This window comes from Gobio gobio (assembly GCF_949357685.1).
Source record: "Gobio gobio genome assembly, chromosome: 15".
NCBI lineage: Eukaryota > Metazoa > Chordata > Actinopteri > Cypriniformes > Gobionidae > Gobio > Gobio gobio.
The window spans coordinates 7,279,005-7,305,505 of record NC_137108.1 but is presented as its reverse complement, the minus strand read 5'-3'; the positions used below and the strand labels follow the sequence as shown (position 1 = coordinate 7,305,505).

General features: G+C 40.8%; 1 protein-coding gene across 1 annotated transcript; it reads right to left on the bottom strand.

Moving 5' to 3' along the window:
* Positions 1–200: 200 nt before the first annotated feature.
* Positions 201–25,206, bottom strand: ttc29 (tetratricopeptide repeat domain 29; the record flags this gene model as incomplete). Its single annotated transcript, XM_079837032.1, has 9 exons — positions 201–1,739; positions 1,844–2,069; positions 2,643–2,766; positions 5,442–5,533; positions 5,618–5,703; positions 5,965–6,177; positions 6,595–6,780; positions 8,678–8,853; positions 25,118–25,206. The coding sequence occupies 9 exons, from the start codon at positions 25,204–25,206 to the stop codon at positions 1,726–1,728; spliced, it is 1,206 nt and encodes a 401-aa protein (XP_079693158.1). The 3' UTR covers positions 201–1,725.
* Positions 25,207–26,501: the final 1,295 nt, after the last annotated feature.

Below are 26,501 nucleotides of genomic sequence, written 5' to 3'. Positions count from 1 at the left end.
TTTTCATTTCATCTGAATATCAACATTTGTGAGATGTTTCTGGAAAATAGTGATCTATGGCATTTCATTATGTTGAGTTTTGTTGTTGTTGTCTATTTGTTAATGAGGGAATTGTGGACAAATTAATTAGACCTGTGTGGTAAGAAGGTAATTCATAGTATTTTACATTAATGACATTTTAAAAAACTGAATAAGAATTATATCGAAGCCAACTTGCCCCTCTTTTAATATTTTAATATTTATTTTTGCGCTATAACAACTAAATTAGCAAATGTTCCTATTTATTTCCTATAATAACACATTGGCTGATACATCATCCCTGAGCACATGCTAAACTTATATCCAAATATGTGACCCTGGACCACAAAACCAGTCATAAGTCTTACAGGTATATTTGTGGCAATAGCCAACAATACATTGTATGGGTCAAACATTATCGATTTCTCTTTTATGCCAAAAATCATTAGGATATTAAGTAAAGATCATGTTCCATGAAGATATTTTATAAATTGGCTACCGTAAATATATCAAAAATGTATTATTATAGGTAATATGCATTGCTAAGGACTTCGCTTGGACAACTTTAAAGGTGATTTTCTCAATATTTCGATTTTTTTGCACCCCAGATTTTCATAGTTGTATTTTGGTCAAATATTGCCCTATCCTAACAAACCATACTTACCATACCAAGCTTATTTATTCAACTTTCAGAAAATGTTTTAACCGTATGACTGGTTTTGTGGTGCAGGGTCACGCTACAGTTAAACAGGAAATCCACATTGTTCTTAAGGGGGGCGTCTTCCCCTATTCTATACACGTTTAAAAAGTGCACATTGTTATAATGTCAAATTTAAGGTTTTACTTCATTTTACATTTTAAATCATTATGTTTTAAGAATCTTTTGGCATGCTTTAAAAATGACACTTATTTTGATGTGTTGACTAACAAACTAAAGCACATTTAAAGTGCTTGATTATAATTTTAACATTGATATTATTAAAATTATGTTGATATTACATTTAAAGCTAATGTATTTTAAATGTACTACATTGCAACTTCATCTTTACAAATTAGCTTATGTGAGTACATTACATACGAGTTTCAATAGAAATGACCTTAAAGTATATTTTAGTTTACCATAAATGCTTGTGAATACATTTGGCAGTACACTTTAACCAAAGACAAGAAGTAATTATGAAATTACATGTAAAGATCTAAAGGTAACACTTTACTATAAGGTTGTATTAGTTAACATGAACTAATCATGAACAACAGCTCTGTTAAGCATTAGTTAATATTTGTTAACGTTAGTTCATTAAAATACAGCTGTTCATGATTTGTTCATGTTAGTTCACAGTGCATTAACTAATGTTAACAAGATTTTAATAAAGTATTAGTAAATGTTGAAATTAACATTAACAAAGACAAATAAATGCTTTAAAGTGGTTCATTATTAGTTCAGGTTAACTAATGTTAACTAATAAACCTTATTGTAAAGAGTAACCCTATAATACATTTTCAGTTAATTGTAAATAACATGCAAGTAATTGTCCGAAGGCATCACAATTAAGTATATTATTTCAGTAGTAAACTAACTTCTTTTTAAAAGTATTTTAAAGTGTACTTAATTTTCAGAAGGGATCTCTTTAAAAAAAGATTTATAACAGATGACAATACTTTATTCAGCCTTCAAATAAACATTGCCTTTCAGTCTGTCCACTGTCTTCATTTCTTGCTCTCTGTTAAGAAAAGAAGAGTGTGAGTTTGTGCATTATTTGACACACGGAAGCAATTCAGAAACCTCCAATACAGCGGAGAAATGTTCAGCTGACCGTCCACTCACGTGATGTAGCACTGAAGTTATCCTCTCTTCTCTCCTTCCAGCTGATGATTTTCTGGATGTTCTGGCATCTAGGAGTCTCTATAAGCATGCGATATGTCTGCACAATGCTGAACCCACGGGCAGTGCCCGCACACACCTGAGCCTTCTGCAGCCTGGGCACTGATGCCAGATTACATGCAATATCATATGCACGTTCAAGATGTACACAAGCTCCATCGTATTGCTTCTATGTACACAAATAGCACACAAACACATTTGTTATAAGAATACTAGAATCCTATCTCGACACACTACAAACACTCCTAATGTGCACAAAAGTCTTGTACATCTCATAACACATGCTCATGTATGCTAATGTCGCCATTCCAAAACTTAGTGATCTCGCTTGCTGTCCAAAGGCTTTTAACAGTTTAGAAAACAGCATGTTTACCTTTTCAGACAGGTATCAGAAGCAAACCAATGATTCCTTAAAGGTCCCATGGCATGGATTTTTTTTTATCATTTTATAATGTTTCCTGAGGTGTACTTATATTGTTAGTATGGTTTTGAGGCAGAGCAGGACAGCCAGAACTCGGTTACACCTAATTTCTAGCCACTTGGGGACAATAGACAGGCTAGGGGAACTCATATTAATGTTAAAAAACCTCATAAAATGAAAATTTCATGCCATGGGACCTTTAAAATGCTGTCTAGATATGCAGCTCACTAGGTTTTAGAACTGAGTTTATGACTTGGCTCAAATGTAGCAATTTTACTACAAAATTCTTTGTTGAAGTTATCAAGCCAAGCTTTCTCTTACTCTAGAGTTGAGGATGGTTCCGAGGCACATGTAGGCTTTCTCAAGGTTTCTGTCCTGTTTGCTGTTCAGAGAAATCTCAGCAAACTTCTCCAAGTATTCTGTTGCTTCTGTTAGTTTGCCTTCACTGAAACATACAAACACATTTAAGTCATAAATGGGTGCTGATTAGTCATAGTAGATTTGTAAATATACACACTCAGCAAGCAAGATCATATAGCAGCAAGTAGCAATTATTACCATTTTCCCCTTTAAATTGACTAAATACCAGTGACTAACAAGTCAATTATTTACATTCACCATGCAGTTACATACAGGTTTATCACTGTTCCTCACTGTTATACTGCCATCTTCTGGCTAAAGTCCATTTCTTATATATACTAGCAGTCAAAAGCATAGACACTTTCTCATTCTAAATTCTACTTTAAACACATTGGGCCCTATTTTAATGATCTGAGCACATGGTCTAAAGCGCGCAGGTGCACTTTTTAAGGGCATGTCCGAATCCACTTTTGCTAGTTTATCAATGGGAAAAACGGTTGCGCCAAGCGCATAGTCTAAAAGGGTTGTACCTAGTCTCTTAATGAGTCATGGGTGTGTTTTAGGCGTAACGTGCAATAAACCAATCAGAGTCTGATCTCCCATTACCTTTAAAAGCCAGTTGTGCTTGCACCATGGCGGATTCGCTATTTACAAGGAGGAATTTGTGAGAGGAAAGACTGAACGCTTCACCAGAGAGGAATCCTTTTATTTTTAATATTTAAAAATGTTTGTGTGCTGCTGCGTGTCTCTTTGTGTGTAATAAGCAGAGTGTACGCACGTTGTGCACCCGCCTATAGGCGCATATTACTAACACACCCTTTAAATAACACAAAAAAATACTGCAGCATTAAAAATACTTTAGACCAGGTTTTTGTTGGTCGATGGCGCAGTTGTTTTCAGTTCCTCAAAATAGAAACGTGACAACAATGCGCCTGAACACGCGTTTTCAGACCAGCGAACAGATGGGCGCGAGTGGGCTGAAACTAGCAAAAAACACTTGCATTGTGCCGGGTGTATGATAGGGCCCTTAAGCTTTAAGATCAAAAGGTTTTTAAGATCATGAGAAACATACATTCAGTCAAGTGTGTCCAAAGTTTAGAGTAGTAATGTATATACCAAATAAAAATGAAGGAAAAAAAAAAGTAGTAGTTCATAATATTTATTTATTTAAATCTAATATGATGGAAATGAATGTGGTGTAGGTGGTATGTAGACTATGGCATGCACCAGTGAATCTGGATATAAGACACAGGCCACATTTCTGAATTCTGATTTTTTCTTTCCATGTGGCACTGATCGGATATAACCCATAAATTTGTTTAAGCACGAAAAAAGCACATGGATTCCTCCAATATTCTCTGATCGGTTTCAGGCCTCATTCATACATGGAAATAAACCTGATATGAATTGGATACATGAATTTGCGTCTGCCATGTAAGCGGACAGATTGGATATTCCCCTGTCAATGTGAGTCGTGCATCATTGAAAAAGTGACAGTGGTGAATGACGTCAACTCAGGTGAACACCAACCGCGATCACATGACTCTAAACCCAAAGTTTTGCTGACCTTTTAAAGATGGTGTAGAAAGCAAAAGCTTGTATTATCATTTTGTCTGCATCCATTGTGGTTTTTTCTTCTTTATATGTTGGGTTGTTACATCACTGATAGGCTGTATCATTCACCATTATGGAAATAATATACTTTAAAAGAATATACTTATGTGCGAACTGAATGTAAAGAATTTATTCTGCTCTCCCAGTTTAAAAAGCTGCTGCTGTTCCCTGTCTTGGCTTTTCATGGAGCTCATGAAAAGGATGGGGAATTTAGAACAGAGCCATTTCGCCAAAATGTAACTTTTACAAAATATGCTAATAAAAAGTTGACTAAAAATTTGTCTATAGTGTTTTTGACTTAAAGGGGCTATATGCAACTTTTTCACCAAAATAAACGTAACAATAGCCTTTTTATTTTACCATTTATGACTCAAACATCTCCTGATGAGCATACTGACACCTTGTCCGCTCACAGTGGGTGCACCTATAAGCCTGTATCCTATTTTTCCTATTTTCTGGCGGGTCGGTTTTTCCCGCGCTGTCTGCGGATGTGACGTCACCACCGCAGCGAGAGCGAGCAGAAAATAAGAGCAGTTCTATTTTTTGGCCACAGGTGTCAGTCGCGAGTTTAAATTTCAGAAAAACGCATATAGCCCCTTTAAGTGGTCCTGACTGAACTATAGTTTATATTAATATTTTTAAATGCAATTAGTACTTAATAGTGATTTTTAAGTACTTAAGTAGGACTGAGTACATATTTCATAATTTCAGATGCATTTAAATATATTTGTAATTACACATTTGTAATGATGATGTTGCCATTTAGTACATTTAAAATATATTAATTTAAAATGTTATAACAAATAAAACACTGCAGATAAAATGATAATCAATTACTTTACATGTGCTTTAGTATTTTAGTCAACATCAATACTTCTTTAAAGCACAGCAAAAATTATTTTATTTAATATTATCTTATTTTTAGTTTTTATAGTTTTTTTTTAAATATCTACTTTCAAATTTGAAGTACACTACAATTGCACATTCAATACAATTCCATTTCACAAGGATACAGACAGTTTTTATTTTATTTAGTTTGGTGTGATTAGAGGTGCAGAAATTACACACTTACATTGTGTGATTGTGTATATATGACTAAAGAAGTTGTTTGAACATATGACTACATATGAAAGTGTGTGCATCTACCTCTCCAGAGATTTGGCAATGGCTTCATATGCTCTTCCCAGGCTGTCTGTATTTCCAAGTGTTTTGGAGATCTCCAGATACAGGCTGAAAAACTGACACAAGCAACAAAAACCTCACAGGACAAATAATTGCAAAATGAACAAACTGAGTTTGTGAGTGCTGTAGTCTATACGGACCTGTTTAGCAGTCTTCTGGTCTCCTACGCTCTGATACGCCAGGCCCAGATGATAGGCTGCCTCTCCTTCTGGTCCTCGGTCTCCCGCTAGAAGTCAGATCAATAACCAACAACAGGAATAGAAACAAACGGTGTGAGTGAGTAAACTGTGCTTAAAGGGACGTGTGATTTTATGTCTTAATGACTGTATTGTTGGTTGAAGTGGAAATTAGTTCTGCTGCCCGGACGTCATTCGGGACTGCACAACTGGCCAAACTTGACAGAAAATCTGCTCACGATTGGATTCTAATTTGAGAAGGAATCGCTAATATAAACATTCAGAAGGGGGAGTGAAGTGGGCGTGCATACACTCTTTAGCCATCTCGTAGGCCTTGTTGAACATCTTAATGGCGTCTGCATAGTGTTGGTCCTTAAGCAGTGTCTGAGCCAGCAGTGTATACACCCTCTGGAGCTCTTCACATGAGCGTGAGTGATGCATGCGGCCGCTGGTGTCCTGCCACGCCCGGCCTATGGTCAGGTGGTAAAACGCCTCATAATGCTCTCGTGCTAGCTCAAGCTGACCTGCAACACACATGCCCAGTATTGCTACATTTAATCAGTCAAGCATTTAAGAATCGCCTGTCATTTTTCCTCTTTTTTCTTCTGTTTGGGTGAATTTTACAAATAGGGTAATTATTATCTCCTCAATCAAAAGAAAAACATAAGAAATTATATTTGATTTGTGATTTGTAATATTATGTTCACAATTGGGGACATTTCCCCCCAAATTCTGATAACTGTCAAGACAAACATTGAATGTTAGATAGATAGATAGATAGATAGATAGATAGATAGATAGATAGATAGATAGATAGATAGATAGATAGATAGATAGATAGATAGATAGATAGATAGATAGATAGATAGATAGATAGATAGATAGATAGATAGAATCAATGGAGTACCTAGATGCTTTTGTATGCTGAATAAATGTGTTACCCTTCTCTAAATAAACTTGGCCCATGTGTAAGTTGGCCTCAGCCTCTCTTTTGCCAGAGTCCATTTTTAATTTGCGAGCTGAATCGAGAGCCAGCTGAAAGAAATGATGCTTCAACCATTCGTCCTCTGGCTCAGTGAAAAACCTGGCCAAAAATAAGTGGTTCTCATACACCTCTCCATACTGTCCTAGAGCAGGAAAGACAGAGAAAAGGGGGGAAGAGAGCCAATGTACATTTACTGATGATATTTTTAGATATAAGCATGCTCAAGATGAAAATCTAATAAATTATTTTGACAAAAGTAACAACTTTTAGCCTATTGTTGCTGTAACTACTGTTTTAAAGTTCAGATTTTGTTTAACGTAAATTCCCAGCTGGCATATTTTTTTTAAGAATAGGCCTATATAAAGCTTTTCCACATTTTGTTACATTACAGCCTTATTCCAAAATGGATTAAATTCTTTGTTCTACAAACAATACCCCATAATGACAACGTGAAAGAAGTTTGTTTGAAATCTTTGCAAATTTATTAAAAAAAAAAAATATATATATATAATAAAATCACATGTACAAAAGTATTCACAGCCTTTGTCATGACACTCCAAATTGATCTCTAGTGCATTCGGTTTCCACTGATCATCCTTGAGATGTTTCTACAACTTGATTTGAGTCCACCTGTGGTAAATTCAGTTGATTGGACATGATATGGAAAGGCACACACCTGTCTATATAAGGTCCCACAGTTAACAGTGCATGTCAGAGCCATGAAGTCCAAGGAATTGTCTGTAGACCTCCAAGACAGGATTGTTTTGAGGCACAGATCTGGGGAAGGGTACAGAAACATTTCTGCAGTATTGAAGGTCCCAATGAGCACAGTGGCCTGATCATCCGTAAATGGAAGAAGTTTGGAACCACCAGGACTCTTCCTAGAGCTGGCCGCCGGCCAAACTGAGCGATCAGGGAAGAAGGGCCTTAGTCAGGGAGGTGACAGAGAACCCGATGGCCACTCTGACAGAGTTAATTTGTATTAACTACTGTTTCTCTGAGGAGAGAGGAGAACCTTCCAGAAGAACAATCATCTCTGCTGCTCTCCACCAATCAGGCCTGTATGGTAGAGTGGCCAGACGGCACATGACAGCCCATCTGGAGTTTGCCAAAATTCACCTGAAGGACTATCCCATGAGAAACAAAATCATCTGATCTGATGAAACAAAGATTGAACTCTTTGGCCTGAATGGCAAGCGTCATGTCTTAAGGAAACCAGGCACCGCTCATCACCTGGCCAATACCATCCCTACAGTGAAGCGGTGGTGGTGGCAGCATCATGCTGTGGGGGTGTTTTTCAGCGGCAGGAACTGGGAGACTAGTCTGGATCGAGGGAATGATGAATGCAGCAATGCACAGAGACATCCTTGATGAAAACCAGCTCCAGAACACTCTGGACCTCAGACTGGGGTGAAGGTTTCTCTTCCAACAGGACAATGACCCTAAGCACAGCCAAGATAACAAAGGAGTGGCTACGGGACAACTCTGTGAATGTCCTTGAGTGGCCCACTTGAACCCGCTTGAACATCTGGAGAGATCTGAAATTGGCTGTGCACTGACGCTCCCCATCCAATCTTATGTAGCTTAAGAGGTCCTGCAAAGAAGAATGGTAGAAACTGGCCAAAAATAAGTGTGCCAAGCTTGTAGCATCAAACTCAAAAAGACTGTAATTGGTGCCAAAGGTGCTTCAACAAAGTATTGAGCAAAGGCTGTGAATACTTATGTATGTGTGATTTTTGTTTTTAATTTTTAATACATTTACAAAGATTTCAAACAAACTTCTTCGATGTTGTCATTATGGGGTATTGCTTGTAGAATTGAGGGAAAAAATTATGATTTTAATCCATTTTGGAATAAGGCTGTAACAAATTTTTTTTTTAGAAAAAGTGAAGCGCTGTGAATAATTTTCGGATGCACTGTATATTACAAATCAGTAACAACTACACCCCTCAACCCAATCTAATGAATTTCAGTGCCTACCAATCCCAAACTGAATGCAATATTTGATTCATATGTAATGTGAATTAATAGAAAATTACCAGCTCTCTCTGCGGTCTCAGCCCGGGTGAGGTGCTGCTTTAGTGTCTGTAGTTTGTGCGGATATTCCTCTGCGTCCTTCCAGCGCTGCAGCAGTGCAAAAAGCTCCGCGAACGAGTGGTGAAAGCCCTCACGCAGCATCCCCACACACACATTCTGACACAAAGGCTCTCTGAATCTCAAGAGATACGCAATCATGAATAAATGTGAATGAAAACATGCAGCTGATTATAGACTTGGTCGGTGTCATGTCATAGCTGGGGGCGTGACGTGAGGCGGAGTCAGCATGGGGGAGAACAACCCATTCCCCCTCACTGGAAAAGCATAGGGTGTTTCTCAAACGGATGGCTGCATATCTCGGCTCCCACGTCACAAAACTTCGCTGAAGGCCATCTCAATTTGAAGGATCCTTCGAAGGCAGCCTTTGTTTTGCGTCTTTCATTTGGCAGTGAAGTTGGTACTGAGCTTGTCTGAATTTATTATGTATTTTTTTGGAAAGCATAGATGTTATCTTTTGTTTTGCTGTAAATTTATCACTAACACTAAACTGCCAATAATATAAGCTGTTGGGAGACCGCAGACTGACTATCGAATTGGTCGGTGTCATGTCATATTTGGGGGCGTGGTTTGGGGGCAGAGTCGGCGTGGGGGAAAACAATTCTTTCCCCCATACTGGAAAATTTGATTAGATTTGATTCTTAGATGCATCGCGATGCCAACGTGGACGATTCTGAATCGATTCACAAATGCAAAAGAAAAATTTATTTTCTAAATGTTGATAACGTCATGTTGACGGAACGCAAAAGGTGCAACTCTGAAGCGTGAGAAGTGCAGCACCCAGACCGTCTGTGGTGTGCACATATTAACAGAGACGCATGATAGCTGAGCGAGAATGCACCCTCTGCATTAAAAGCTAGCGTATGGAAGCACTTCTATGAAGATGAAGGGGAAAATGACCTGGACAAGAGCCCCACTATATGCAAGTTGAGTCAGACTAAACAAAAATATTTTCGGAACACGACAAACATGAGAAACCATATTACACGTTCACAACGCTCGGTTGTACCAGTAACGTTAGTTGCCGCCAACCAGAGAACCACAAACTCTATCGCAAATTTGATGGTCAAGGATTTGTGTCCGTATTCTCTGCGGATGTTAATTTAGTGTTCAGATGTTCATTTCATAAAAGCTGTTTTTACAGCAAAAATGTGTCTGTGCTCAGGATTTAGTTTTGACTCACAAGTCTTAGACTCTATTATTTATTTGTGCATAAGAGCAGCTGTATGTTACTAGTTATTCAGAATAGTCCACAAGCATTACTTTTGCATGAGAGCTGCTGGTACAGAATTCTATATTTTTGTATTAAAGCTGTGGTTTTGGCACAGCAAAATGTTTATATTGCTCATTGCACATAACAGGAGGTTATTACTTTATGTTAGTGATTCAGAATATGCTGAAGTCTGTATTAATTTGCTAAAAGTATGCTGCTACAGACACTTTTCCTGTTGTTTTTTTTTTGCAATGTTGGGACTTATTCTGGCAAATGTAACCTTCCTGTTGACTGTTAAATCACTTCCATTTGTTTTTATTAATAAAAGATATTGGAAGTAAATTCATTATGGGCCATTACAAATACTTTGCTTTAAAAGTACCAAGTGAGAAAAAAGAAAATCTATTTAGAAAAAAAAGATTGATAATCGTTTTATCATCGCATCGCAGCCCTCTAAATCGTAATCGAATCGAATCGTGAGGTGCTAGAGATTCCCACCCCTACAAGATACGTGGAGAAACTGAGCCGTATTGGGTTGGATTGTCCTTACAGTATTTGTGACTGGCCAGAGGTGTCGTTCCCAACATTTTTTGTTACCTGATTGAGTCTCCAGATAAGAGACAGCTAATCTTAAATTATTCAATCTGTAATATCAGTATCATCCAATAGTCTATATTGTTATCCATGTTCATTAAAGCTATGGTATAAAAGACTAGATTGTCTTAGCAGCGACGTTACTCAGTGCTATTAGCCTATATTTGGCCATGTGCTATATCACACAGGAATCTACTCGCAGACCAACATGAAGAATTACAGATCCCTGGAGGCTCAAAATTTTTTCACCAGTGGCTTTGTGGGGGTGGTTTTACATCACAAAATATCAGAGAGCAACACTAATTTGTTTTGTTGCGATGTGAAGCCTTCTTGGAGGGTTACTGAAAACCCCCATCAGACCCGGTTGCGGTGCAGGGGGACAGGACTAGCCTAGAAATCTAGACGCTCCCTAGCGGCAGCAAATCTAATTTGCTGCGAGTGTAGTCTAGCAACTCTCGATAGACCTGCGAGCTGGAAAAAACAAACTCTGGTCAGGACAATCACATTGTGTATAGAGTCGGTGGGCGGGCTTAACATAATGACGGCACGTCAACGCAGAGTTGCAGCGGTTCCGCGTGCTACTCGTAAACAAAGCTGACGAACAGCGGTCTTTTGAATCGGCTTTGGACGCGACTCTGGAAGACCTGGAGTTAAGCTTTTCTTTGAGAAAAGAACAAAGAACGGCACTGAAGTCATTCTTAAAGGGACTATATGCGTTTTTCTGAAATTTAAACTCGCGACTGACACCTGTGGCCAAAAAATAGAACTGCTCTTATTTTCTGCCCGCTCTCGCAGCGGTGGTGACGTCACATCCGCAGACAGCGCGGGAAAAAACGGCCCGCCAGAAAATAGGAAAAATAGGATACAGGCTTATAGGTGCACCCACTGTGAGCGGACAAGGTGTCAGTATGCTCATCAGGAGATGTTTGAGTCATAAATGGTAAAATAAAAAGGCTATTGTTACGTTTATTTTGGGGAACAAGTTGCATATAGCCCCTTTAAGAAAGGAAGATGTGTTCGGAGTTTTGCCGACCGGATACGGCGAAAGTTTAATCCATCAACTAGCTCTACTTCACATTGCTCTCTGGTTGGTTGTAGCGCCATCCAATTGCATGCATAGGAAATTTGAAAGACAACCATTTGTCCCGCCCCTCGGATTGAGCCCTGCCAATGGTGAGCTCCCAGACCCAACATCTTGATGTGGCAAATGTAACCTTCCTGTTGACTTGTAAAATCACTTCCATTTGTTTTTATTAATAAAAGATATTGGAAGTAAATTCTTGATGTGGGTCTGGCTTGTCAGGCTAGGACGGGACTGTAATGGCAGGTCATTGCGTCTGCATGGCAGGGTAAGTGGTGTAGCCTATCAGGAGTGCATATGAATATTAAAGGGGGGGGGGGGGTAACACAGATAGAAACACAGTTTCTACCAATCTCATGTTAATCTTGAGTACCTATAGAGTAGTATTGCATGCTTCATATCTCCGAAGAGTATTTAGTTTTATCATATTTAAAAAAGACAGATACGCTGTACTGCTTCTTTCAGAAAACAGCCAAGCTCGTGGAGGTGTGCAGTGGGCGGAGCTAAAGAGTGCTTGCACACACACACACACACACACACACACACACACACATGCACAATACATTCTTGGCATTATCCCTTCCTGGATATCTTTCGATTCACTATACGTTCGTGGTGTCGACATTATATGCACTTATGCGCCGATTGCCAACAAAACACAGTGCAATGCAGTTTCTTCACTCACTGGTTTGACTCATGACCGGGAACAAACAAACACACTTGCAGAACACCGTTGCTGCACTGGAAAAACAAACTGCATCCACTGTTTAACGCCGGGTTATTTTGGAAAATGAGCAAGGTTATCTTTCCCTCACAACCAGAAAAACACTTCTTTAGGTGACTTTGTTGATTTCGTAGTCTAAAAACAAAAGACAGAGCTGCCGACGGCTCCTGTAACCCGAACGAAGCTCATTGATGGACGCGCTCCACACGCTCATCCGGGAGAATTCCGCCTATTATGACCTCACACAGGCACATACTCGGAAAAAACTTTCTGAAACTTATTCGGATCCGTAAGGAGTGTATTTGGCACAGAAATACGTCAAACTCCATTTGGCCATGTTTATGATAATCCAAGTCTTTAACAGTGTAAATAAGTTGCATGAAATAGCATTAGACCCCCCCTTTTAAGCTTGATATGTTTCATACGTTGCATTTGTATTAACTACTGTTTATGTTTTCCTTTCAGTCTGGGTGAGTTGTGCTCCCATGAGACTGCTGTTCTTTTTAAATTGGAGGCTTGTGTCAGGATGGGGTTTAATAAAACTGCAGCTGCAGTTTCTGAACATGCTAGCTGTCAGATCACCACATGCAGTGGTTCTGAACAGTTTGAATGCTTTTGCCACGACATCCACAAAGCCATGGTGTTTCAGCCTGCATGAAGTAACTGAAGAGGAGGTGGATAAGGTGGAAAAAGCAACCATCAGCCAGGCATCTTGTGTCCTGTGGCATCAGGAGCGAGTGGGTCGCATTACAGGCTCCATAGCGCACCGTGTCATGACTCCTGGTAATCCATTAATCAATGACATATGCCGAGAGACACAGGCCTATTATGAAGCCATGGATCCAGTAGGGTAGACACCATGAGCAAGATGCCATCAACACGTACCGCTATGTTCTTGGAGTTGGAAGTCTCACAGCCAACTTATCATTGACCATATACATTACTGCAATGGTTCTCAAATGGGGGTACGTGAAGGCACCCCAGGGGGTACGTGAGATTTTAAAATATTCATATATTTAAAAACAGCATTCAAAAATCCTTTGAAAATAATTATCTAATAAATTATTTCAGGAAAATATAAGTATAAGTTCATAAAATGTATTGTATATTCAGTAGGCTATACAATTTCATTCTCCTAAAAACCCAGAGTCTCCCCTATACCAGGATGGTTTGACCCAACCTGTCATATGCCGCCTGGCATCACCTGTCAATCACTTGGATCAACCATGCAGTCGTGGTTGAAGCGTAGCAGTAATTATTTTGAAAACACGGAGGGACAAGTGGCAAAGAAGGCCAAACCAGAGCCGGCAAAATGTTGGCTGTATCTTGAAGATTATGTTTTTTACTTCCACAAGTTGCAACCCACCCAAGGCACTGTGTTTTTTCTGTGGGGAGAAATTAGCTAACAGTAGCATGATGCCAGCACATCTGCAGCGTCATCTTAAGACAAAACATGGATGTTACGTTGGTAAGCCACCTGACATTTTTAAGAGGAAAGTCTGAATTCAGATCATCTCAAGACACTGTGCGGAAGGCCTGAACAACACCAGCCAAAGCCCTAGAGGACTCTTATGCAGTGTCTTTGCTCGTAGCTAAAGCCAAGAAATCATTCACTATAGCTGAAGACCTGCTCCTTCCAGCGGTTGTAGTGCTGGATGAGACTATGCTGGACAAAAACACAGCGGAGAAATGAAAGACTGTGCCTTTGTCAAATGACACTATTTGCTACAGAGTATACAATGGGAACAGACATTGTCGAGCAAGTTGTGGGAAAACTTAGCGACTCCTTTTCACTCCAGCTGGATGAATCCACAGATGTCAGCGGAAATGCACAACTTGTTGTTTTTGTGAGGTACGTTGATACTGACAACATTTATGAGCACATACTATTCTTCAAAAGTTTGGAGGGGAAAACAACAGGAGAGGACATATTTAATGTTGTCAATGCCACTTTCTGTGAAAACGGTTTGAGTTGGAAATCCTGCAGCAGCATCTGTACAGACGCGGCAGCATCAAAGACAAGCAGCGCGAAAGGACTAATAGCGCACATTAAAAAAGAAAACCCTGACATGATGTGGACTCACTGGTTCATACACAGAGAGTACATACACGCCTTTCTGATTGAGCACATACTGAATCTCCCCATGCCACCTTGTTCCAGGACACAGACTGGCTTGCAAACTGCTATCTGGTAGATATATTCAGCAAACTGAACGAACTGAATATAGACAGGGCAAGGACACCCGCATTTTAAACCTGTAGGACAAGGTGGGTGGTTTCCTGAAGAAAGGAGAGGTGTGGAGAATGACCTGTGCACAGGAGGATTTCACCTGCTTTCCTCAGCTGGATGATTTTCTCTCTAGTGAGGATGTGGACAGAGCTCCAGTCAAGTTGGTCATAGTGGGACATTTGACCAAGGTGATTCAGGATTTTTATTCCTACTTTCCTGACACAGCTGGATTGGGTGAGAAAACCATTTCTCTTGTTCGAAGCAAACTCCCTGTCACCTATCAGGAAAAACTCTTGATCGTGGCCTCCAGATGAAGTTTGCCATGTCCACACTTTCACAGTTTTGGGTGTGTGTGAAGCAGGAGCACCCTGACCTGGGACAAAAAGCTTTGGAACAGCTACTACCCTTTGCCTCCACATATTTATGGGAGGCCTCCTTCTCTGCAATGACTGTGATCAAAACAAAGCAGAGAAACAGACTGTGCCTGGAGAAGAGCTTGATCACAGCAGTTGCCTCCCTGCCACCAAGAATGAAAAAGATCCTCAGTGAAGCACAAGCCCAAGTGTCTCTCTAAAATGTCTCACTAAGTGAAAAAAACACTCAGTTCAGTGAAACAATGCAATATTCAGTGTTGATAGTTTGTAATGTTAAGATGTCAGTCTTTTTTTTTATTCTTAAAAAGATATTTTAAGATAGATATTTTATTTATTTTTAGCAATTTCTGCTTTTATTAAAATTAGGTTAATGATTTCTTTTTGAGAACAGATCTTTACTATGATCCCAAAAGAGGACACTTTATGTTGATAATTATTTTTATGTGCACAAATCTTTATTTATTTTAATTAAGTTAATTATTTCTTTCTTTTTTATTTCCAAATAGTTCAAGAGACTGCACTACAAATGAGCAGTGTTTTGCACATTTATGGAGTTTTAAATGGTTAATTATATAATTTTTAAACGGTTATATGGTCACTGTTTTCACTACATTTGTTTGAATCACAACATTTTAGTGATGAGAAATATTTGCAATAAATTTAGTCATGGATTATTATCATTTAAAATGTTCAAAATAATGTTTGAATTTTGTATGTGTTTATCTGTTCCAAATTTTAATAAATCAAACACTGATGGCACAGTGCTCTGTTTTAAGATCTTTTTCTTTTTTTTGCGCTGGTTAAAAAAAAATTCACAGGGGGTACATCACTGAAAAAAGGTTGAGAACAACTGCGTTAGTGCACCTGTGGAGAAACTGCACATGAACCTTGACATCAGGAAGGCTGGCTTCTGAATTTGCCCGGCCATGCCATTCATGGGGGTCTCAAGTGATGGTTATGTGTCTTGTGAGTGTTGTGGTAAGGGTGTACTACAAGTAGAAATTATTCGGCCGAAAATAGCAAAAATTGCACTTTCGGTGTTCGGCTGAATAAGTGAAAAGACCGAATAACTTTTACAGAACAATGGGGTTTTTGATGACACGCTATCAAATATAGCAACCAGCGCGTGTGAGAGAGGTGTGCACGCTTCTAAATGCAGCAAACATGTCGGAAGTGTGGAAGAATTAAGTGTCCGAGAAAGACGCAGAAATGGCCGTTTGCAGACGCAGCGGTGACATAGTTGTTGATCTCTTGTATGCAAAGGCAAATGTGTTTAAAGTTAGTCAGACTCCACTCCCTGCTCAAACCGCCAGAGTTTGTATTCAGTGCTGAGTTATACAGGCTCGCAAAACCTCTCATGAACAAACAAAGTGTAGACACAAATCGATGAAAGTAAGATATTTATTGTGCATTGTTAGCAGCTTCATTGAACTTTGTACTTTGTGAGATCACGATGAACTGACATAGCGACAGCGTGATTGTAAATGGAGCAGTCTTGGCTCACTTTCGAGTCTACAGTCTATATAATCCATTGAATAAAACTATTGTTCCCATTCAGTCGGTCACGTTCGACGTACTTCGGACGTACCGACGAATTGGGATAACTTTAGGGAGCCCCTATCAACTTTGAGATATAGAGAACAGGCCAATGGGCCATTGGCGTGCGAGATTTGCATCTCGCGCTCCGCCCCGCGCTGCGGGTATAAACAGGAAGCGAGAGTGAATGCACGCTGTCATTCACTTCGGAGCCGAACGGCGTTGATGAAGCAAGACTGCTTTTCTAAAAGAGAGCCTATCTGCAAGAGAGATGCTCCAGAGAACGAAAAGGACGCTCTGTGTTGGCGAAAAGGCACAATCAGCGCGACCGCATGTTCACCGCTGCATCAGCATAACAAACTGCTGTTCTCACAGCAACTGTCGGTTTGGTGAGGGCGTTTGTTTCAGTGAGTGCACCACAGGACTGCACTTACCACCTGTGTGTTGCCGCAGTCTTCCCCTGGGTGCTTCAGCACTGTTTAAAGAGCGTTTCCTCACAAAAGAGCAACACGGGTGTGACACTGCGTCTTTTTCAAGACGTCATTCCACTCGTGCGTTTCTGGATGCGGTTGTTTCCTGTCCTGACGGCCACGATCCCTCTCGCATAAACATGTTGAGACTGTGTCGTGGGTGATCCATATTCTCTCAGGGGAACGGGATCACGTTGACGCGCTGGTCATCTCACCTTCCGCGTGAGGGTTTGAGTGTTCAGCGCGCCGTGTGCCGTCTGGCTGCCGGGTGACAGCGCGGGTTGCCACGGCAACTCTGCGCGCGTCACTCAGCGCCTCCGATGCGCGGTCGAGACTATGATGCCTCAAACGGGGTTGAGTCCCTTCGCTTATACCCCGATCTAGTCTCTTTTCTGGTGCACCAGAGGGGGGACTATTTTGGCTGATAAGCCTGGGTGGCCTGAGGATTACAGTGAGGCTTCCCCGCCTCGTACATCTCTGTGGGCCCCTCACTCCTCTATCGTATCGCAAGCATGTTGAGACTGTGTTCGTGGGTGGTCTATGCTCTCTCATGAGAGCATAGCCACGTCGGCGCGCTGTTCGTCTTGCCTTTTTCATAAGGGCTTGAGTGTTCAGCGCGCCGTGTGCCGTCTCACGGCCACGCCCACTGTCTCACGTGTCTGCTGGTAGCTTACGGATGGGATTGCTGGTCCTTGAAAGGGGACCTAGCGTTTCATTTGGGGCTCTAGCAGAGGACAGATGTCAATCGCTGCATCGGAGAGAGGGCTGTTATGTGTTGAAAATGAAGATGATGCTGAGATTCCCACCGTAATAGTGGGTGCTCGTGCTGAATCAGATTCATACTTGACAGCCATGCTTTCCCAGATGGCTGAGGCATAGTGCAACGCGTAAATCGCCTTGCCTGCCCCTTGCCTTTTTTCGGATGTGCATTGGAAGGCTTTGGCATTGTGGAACTATTGGTGCCAAAATATGGAACACCAATAGGGCCATTATCTGTATAAAGTTTTCCTCTCTCTCACTACCCTAATCGGTGGGGTGGCAGTGCCACTGGCAGGCCACCTCCGCCCTGCTTAATGCACGAGGGTAGTTCTGAGCCGAGGTTGAGCTGCGCACAACGCTGGCCCTTGGCTAGACGATGTCCACCCTGGTCCAGAAACACAATTGACCCGGATTTGGTCTGGAACTGTTCTTCCCCGGAGGAGGGCCGGGTGGAAAACCATTAGTAATTCTGTTCCGCCACTGATGTTAAAAACAGCCAGTGGTACCCAAAAAACAAAAAAAAGAGCAGTTCCATTACCTCTGGGTCTCGGGAGTTCAGGAATTGCAGCGTGTGACGCTACAGAGCAACGCCGCTTTCATTCCCCTCCCCACAAGAGGGCGAGAATGGCAGTGTGTGACGCTACAAAGCCTCGCCACTCTCATTCCCCTCTTCTCAGCGGTGCGTGGACAACAGTGCGCGACGCTATGCCTCGCCGCTCTTGTTTTCCCCGCTGAGGAAGGAGGTGAGGCAGACCGTGCGTAACGCCACAAAGCCTTGCCACGCTCAGCCCCTCCTTCATTTGGGAGCGCGCTTGGCGGTGGTCGACGCTCCCATGCCTCGCCACCCTCAGACGCCTCTCCCTTCGCCAGCAGGGGGCGCCGGCTGTGGGAACGCACTCAAGCGGCCTCCCCACACTCGCACGCCCCCTCCGCGGACGCAGGTAAGTGTTGCACAACACACTCAGATCCCACTTCGGGCCGCTCCATGCAGTCCGAGTCGGATCCCTGCATTCCGCGTCGCTGCCCCGCTGCGGGTACGTCTGTGGTTAATCCCCTTGCTTGGTGTCTGGAAGCCTGGCTAGAGCTTCCCAGCCCGTCTCGGGGCCGTACCATCAGACTCGGCTATACGATTCAGTTCGCCAGGCGTCCCCCTAAGTTTGGGGGCGTTCACTTCCCAGTAGCGAAGGAGAACGCCCCCGTGCTCCGGGCGGAGATCGCATTTGAGCCTCTGCAGTCAGCTGAGTTGAAAATTCAGTCGTTAAAGACAATACTCCTGACTGCGTTGGCCTCCATCAAGAGGGTAGGGGACCTGCAGGCATTTTCGGTTGACGAATCGTGCCTGGAATTCGGGCCCGGTAACTCTCATGTGATCATGAGACCCCGGCCTGGATATGTGCCCAAGGTTCCCACTACTCCCTTCCGGGACCAAGTGGTGAGCCTGCAAGCGCTGCCTTCGGAGGAGGCAGACCCAGCCCTAGCTTTTCTCTGTCCCGTCCGTGCTCTCCGGACTTACGTGGATAGAACGCAAAGCTTCAGGACCTCAGAGCAGCTCTTCGTCTGTTACGGAGGACAGCAGAAGGGAAAGGCTGTCTCCAAGCAGAGGATGGCCCACTGGATAGGGGATGCCATCGTCTTGGCTTATCAGTCCCAAGACGTGCCCTGCCCGCTCGGTTTAAGAGCCCACTCCACTAGGGGTGTTGCCTCTTCCTGGGCGCTGGCTCGTGGCGCCTCGCTGACAGATATTTGTAGAGCTGCGGGCTGGGCGACACCTAACACGTTCGCTAGATTCTATAGCCTCCGTGTAGAGCCGGTTTCTTCCTGTGTGCTCACTTCCCATAGTCAGTAACACCGAAGTGCCTGTTCTAGTGTCGGCTTGCTGCGCCATTCCCTCCCCTATGGTAGACGGATGCGTGCGCTTATTCTGCTCCAGTCGAGTTCCCCGGATCGGCGAACCCTGTTGAGTCCTCCGCAACCCGCGGCAGTCGGACGAGGCGGAGCGTTCGACGCCAGGTCTAACACTCGTATGCAGTGGTGGAACTTGTGTTAGGCTGGGTTCCATATGTAGTGACCCCCACGGCGGTCCCATGTGTGTATTTTTCCACGGTACGGCTCCATACGGTGAGCCCGTGTCTTTCCCTTGGCAGAGTTCCCTCTGCCGTCCCAGGTACGTGTTGTCCCCCTCCACGAATTGGCCGGGGCCACCCCTGGGACTTCCGTATGTTGTGCTGCCCATGGCCAGCCCATACGTGTATTCTCCACATGTTAACTCCCTCTGGGCATAATGTGGCTTCCGCAGCTGCCTTCACAGGCACGCTTTCCCAGCGTTATCCAATACAGTCAGCTGAATGGGTCTTGCGGAACAGCAGCTTGGACTCTCCCTGCGTGAACTTTCCCGCACGCATCAGATCAGGGTCTGAGGGGCTCATCGCTGGGCGCTGGAAGTGGTAGTAACTGTGGCGTTTTCCATAGGGGATCCCAATTCATCGGTACGTCCGACGTACGTCGAACGTGACCGACTGAATGGGAACGTCTCGGTTACGTATGGTAACCCTCGTTCCCTGAAGGAGGGTACGGAGACGTACGTCCCGTCGCCACAGTTGCTGTACCATCACTGCAGGTTGAGCCACTAAGTTCGGCTCCTCAGTGAAAAACAGCGTGCATTCGCTCTCGCTTCCTGTTTATACCCGCGGCGCGGGGCGGAGCGCGAGATGCAAATCTCGCACGCCAATGGCCCATTGGCCTGTTCTCTATATCTCGAAGTTGATAGGGGCTCCCTGAAGTGATCCTAATTAGTCGGTACGTCTGACGTACGTCTCCGTTCCCTCCTTCAGGGAACGAGGGTTACCATACGTAACCGAGACGTTTTTCATGTTGCAAAAAGGATTAATGGCCAATTGCACACTGCAAAGTTTGGAAGTGAAATAGTAACGCATTAAAGCAATGTAAAGGCAGACTAATAGATTAATACAAAAAAAATTCACACATACATATAAAAGAGTTCACACGTACATATAATTTATGGAGAGTAGATTTAAATGCGTATGTGGCGTGCTGTCCGGGGGAGGGCTTCGAGCTCGGAATTTGGCCTGAACCCAGAGTACCCCAGTGTATGTAAGTGGTTTAGAAATAAAATTGTGGAGAAGGGGTGGTGGAGGGATGCTGATAACTGTCAACAAACGGAGGTAAGACTGCTGCGTATATATATATATATATATATATATATATATATATATATACCTCTTATTGTTGACTAGCTGAGTGTTAGAGCCATAACCACGTTAATAATTTTGTAATATTTTTTCCTTATATTAAGAATAATTATGTTCTTGAAAAAGGTATGTCTATGTTAGATCCATCATGGCCTCCTAATCATCCCCATATATATATACACGATTGGTATCATCACTCTGTCTCCTCTCCACCAATCAGCTGGTGTGTGGTGGGCGTTCTGGCGCAATATGGCTGCCGTCGCATCATCCAGGTGGATGCTGCACATTGGTGGTGGTTGAGGAGATTCCCCCCTTCTATGTAAAGCGCTTTGAGTGCCTAGAAAAAGCGCTATATAAATGTAACAAATTATTATTATTATTATTATTAGTTTTGTATCACGTGACTGTGACTAGTTATATACGTATTACGTAAGCGTAAGAGAAAAGAGAGTAGAAGAAGTAGACGGAAACAAGGAAAGCTTCGAGCTAGACAGTCTTTTGACCGGGAAATGTTCTTGTTTTGTAGCTGAAATAAGTGGAAATAATTTGTGTTTTGAGTTTTTGTAGTGTAACTAAGAAAAAAGTACAAATTTCAAGAACATTTTGGATTCACGCGTCAAGTCCTTTGTGTCGAAGCTTATGGAAATGGTGAAGAACATGGCTTGGATCGCCATTACAGCTGAGTGCTCTCCACTCTGTCAATTATCTGAACGCACTTCTCCCGAACCTTGTTAATAAAACATAATTTGTTGTAAAATATTTTAGAAATTCTAAATAATCTTAAATGTCTCACTGTACACTCAGTGCTGTGGTGGAGCCGTTAGCCTACATCTGGACTTTAATAGAGCACCCGCAGTGATTTGATTATGATACCTGTAGGCATAATAGGCCAAAGATAAGAGAGGATGCCATAAGATGGCCAAATAAAAATATTTTTATATTGTAGTTTTGTAATTAATTTTTCTTTAAAAAGCAAGACAAAATATGAAAAAGCAAATTTTTACTATTTAATTTAAGCAATGGTGAAAAAATTGGCAAAATAAATGGAAAACATTAGAAGCAAAAAATAAATCGTAATCATTACAAAGAGTAAATACAAGCACATAACAAGGTCTACGCGCTTTCATTCGAATAGCTTGTTTTCCCCCATGGAAAATGTTCCCAGTAATGCCGACCAAGTCTATGGCTGTGTCCGAAACCTGGAAAATGCTGCCTTCGGAGGATACATTTCAAGGTAGGAAGGCATCAAGACACGTCCGAATCTAATGTTAGCTTCACTTCCTGTCTCCTGAGAGAGTGATTACGTTTTGAAGGCAGCATAAATGTATCCTTCGCTGCCTTTGATAAAAGATGGCGTCCGAAAATTGCGTTTGCTGGTCAGTTTGTGTGTAAATGTACATTTTTGACCAACACTTTTAATGTAATTTCTAGTAAGCCATTACTAATACAGTAATTACGTATCAAATAGATCATTAAACAGTTAAGTTGCCTCAGAAGTCTGCCCGAAATCAGTTTTGTGAGGTGCCTTCATGCGCAAAAGCTGCCTTACAAGTCATTGTCTGATAAGGCAGCGAGGCAACAAGTCAGCTAGGATTTCGGACACAGCCAATAATAAAACGTGTTCAGTCAGAACCACTATAAATATGGAAGCCCATTTCCGCCACATAAGAGAAAAACAAAAGCATGCATTGGTAAATCTTAAATACAACATGATAAATAGTCATAATTATGAGATTAAAATGTCAAAATATGACTTTCTGTATGCCATGACTTTTTATGTCATGATTATGACCTTTTAAGTGAGGTTTCGACTTTTTAATGTCAATATGAAATTTTCAGTAGGGATGCACCGATCTGATACTAAGTATCTGTATCGGCTCCAATACCGCCATTATTTGCAGGATCAGGTATCGGTCAGACAGGACCGATCCAAATCCGATACTAAATATTAATATTCAGTGTTATTGTTAAGCCCCAGTGCCCCAAAGGAGGCACAAAAACATTATAAAGCATCATCAACTCTTCTTCATGCACTATATTAAGTGTTCCGAAGCCATCTCATAGTTTAATGTGAGGTAACATGACTTTATCTTGTTGGAGTTTAATGCGGTTTCTAAATTGTGTTACTTTCTACCGGGTGTCTGTTAGATCACAACACTGGACTAGAGATTTTATTGTTCTTCACCAGACGCCCACTGAAATTTTGAATTGTTAAAAGGCCTTGAGCCGCTCTGTATTGGAGCCTTTCATATTATAATACTTTTGCCAGAGGTGGACAAAGTACACAACTCCATTACTTGAGTAAAAGTAAAAGTACCACTGGTCAAATATTACTCTGTTACAAGTGAAAGTTGTAAAAACTGATTTTGACTTAAGTAAAAGTACAGAAGTACTTGCCTTTTAAAGTACTTAAGTATCAAATGTAAATTTCCTTTTTTATGTCAACGCATTATTTTATTGTTGTTGCATTGTTGTATGAATGCACACGTTGTGCCATCATGGTGGTTTAAGCCAGTCAGTGATGCTCCATCCAACAAGCTGGCATACGACTATCTTGAACTCATTTCAATATTTGTTTAAAAGTTACAAAGTTCACTTTAAGGCCGAATGCACGGATCCAATACACTAATACACAACCAATATACTCCCAAATCAACTGTGTAAATATTCTTAATACGCGCCAAAACTGACATTTTGACATCATTTTGTGTGTATTGGTCACATCAGTTCTGACTGGATCTTTTCCCAAATCGTCCCTCCCTAACATTTTTGTTTCGTTTTTATTTGTTGAGGAAAATTTCAATAGAAATGTTAATAGTTTTTGTCATTCAAAACTGGTTTTATTTAGTTGTCGTCTCGTTTTTGTTGGTGAAATCTTTTTTTTTCGTCAACAAAAATTAACACTGCAATACTGAAACTTTAGATCTAAAAAAAATAATAAAATAAAATAAAAATAAAAATCACAGACAATTTACATTTCCGGCTTTCACCAGAAATCACACCTCAATATTCTTCCGCAGGTTGGACGGTGAGTTTTTGAAAGCTGTGATATGGTTCATTTTAGGTAAAATTTTTAAACAAAATAAATTTTTAATCTTTTCAAAAAACTAAAACTTTCTAAGTGTAGCCATGGGTGTGCGCACTGTTCAAAAAATGCTGGGAAATCATTGAACTTCAAGAGTTATTACTGATAGGCTGTCTGCAAAAACGACTTTCGACTTCGAGGACCTTGATAGAAATGTAGTGGAGTGAAAAGTATGATATTTGTCTTTCAAATGTAGTGAAGTTAAAGTCATACGTTTCCAGAAAAAAATATTTGAGTAAAGTACAGATACTCAAAAAGTGTACTTAAGTACAGTACTCAAGTAAATGTACTTTGTTACTGTCCACCTCTGACTTTTGCGCAATGAAAGATTATGAATAGCCTTTCTTGTTCTGTCCAATCTATAATATGTTGCTGCCTCATTAAAAAAAATCTGTGGTATACATTTAAAATAAAATGTATTTTAATTTCTTAGCATATAAGCCCTATTTCTATAAATATATAAATTAAAAATATAAATGTATTTTACAACAATGTGTAACATTTTACCAGATTTAGTGCTACACTTATTCACTTTTATTTGTTCCCCACCAAATGTTTAGATTTTATACTATTATTGTGCACTCATGATTTTTCTAGAGTAACTTTTGCTGCTGAATTATCCACTAATCTAGTTTATCCAGCATCTGGTTCATAGTAGTATTTTTGTCATAGATTGTGATTATATATATTTTTAATATGTTGTTTTTCTTTATGAAGTTGTCTGTATTTAGTAGATTGTGTTTAACACACAAGTGATTATCAGTTCAACACACTGAGGTATAGAAATTCTACATTGAATTTTTAAACAAAACTGCACTGGTATTGGATCGGTATCGGCCGATACTCCGCATTTTAGGTATCGGATCGGTTCTGAAAAAATGGTATCGTGCATCCCTAATTTTCAGTAGGCTAATAATTTAATAATTTCGATTTTACTTACTGTGCTATTTCGTGCTCGGTGGGGATTTGTGTTTTCTCTTCAACAGGATAGATGGGATTGGGATCCTTTATCCATTCCCTGGAGGACCTAAACTTAATTAAAAACAGTCTGCAACTTGTTGGAAGACAAAACATTTCAGTAAAGTTTCCGAGTTAATAATCAGCGCTTACTTGGATGCTGTTGTTTTCCGGTGTTTATGGGGATTATAAATGTCTGGGAAGAAAGGAGTCCTCGAGCCCCTCGCCACTGCTGAAGACATGCTGCGGATTATTACACATTTGAAAATAAGTTATTGCCTAATTACTTACTGGTCAGTTAACAACAATTGTGTGACAACAAATGGTTTAAAACAGACACGAAGAAGTTCACTACACACGAAAAGTTTACCTGTCTGTCAGATTTGTGACTTCTGTAACTTGTTAACGTGAACAGAATGGAGTTCCGTTGCCACGGCGACCAAACTACTTCCGCTCAAATGTATGCTATGCTCTGTCTATCTAGTATCTATTATTTTGTGAGGAAAACTTATTAACATAAATACAATAATGCCTGTCCACCCGTCCCGTATTTCCACCATGAAAAATCTGGTCACCCATTTACTATAGAAGAGCATTTCATGAGCCACTTTAACTCGCCCTGCTGGTTTACCACACGAGGTCGCTGTGTAACATGTTATAATGCGTGTACGTTTATTCAACTTTTAATTAAATATTTTTTTCTTTTTCGTCGTTGTTGCCATGATGTTAACATGTCTCAGTAATTAATTATAGCAATGTATTAAAATATATTCATTAACATGTCACAGTAAAGACATTTTAGAAAAAAACAAAAACTCTTGAGATTGACACTTCTCAGGAAACTGACTGGGATTCACCTCAGATTTTACCTCATATTTAATTTCTGTTTATTAAGGTAGGGGAAGTACACAAACACCTATATGAATATTTATGATTAGCAGCAGTTTTATCATACAGTATAGGCTTAAATTTAGCCTCGATATAAGTTTTTATAATGATCCCATCATGATTAACAACAGGCTAATTGGCTTGCTAGTTTTTGAGTCAACAAGGCTAACGATTCTTGCTTTTACTGTGTTGCCACCTAACACTGGGCATTATCGAACATTCAAGTTATATGAAAGATGTTTTTATGGCTATATGAAATTAAGCAACACTGTATGGCAGTGATTTTAGCAACACAATTTTGCTACAACACTAAGCAACACAATACCTCAGTGATTTTATCTTCATTTATCTTCTAAATTACACTTGTTTACAGCAGCCACATAGTTATGGACTGTGGGAGTTTTATTTGCAACAAAAAAAAATTGCAATATGCATTTCTACTCAAAAGGTGTAAACATAGCTGAGTTGTTAATACAATAAAAAATAAAATAAAACAATTTTTACATTAAAACTACATAGCCTAAAATATAAATATAACTGAAATTAGGCCAAAATATTGGGTGAGATAAGTTCTCTTTGTATTATTTGAATTTTCTCTCTACAGGTCCTGTACAGCATGACCATGTGATTGTTATATGCAGTGTTGGGG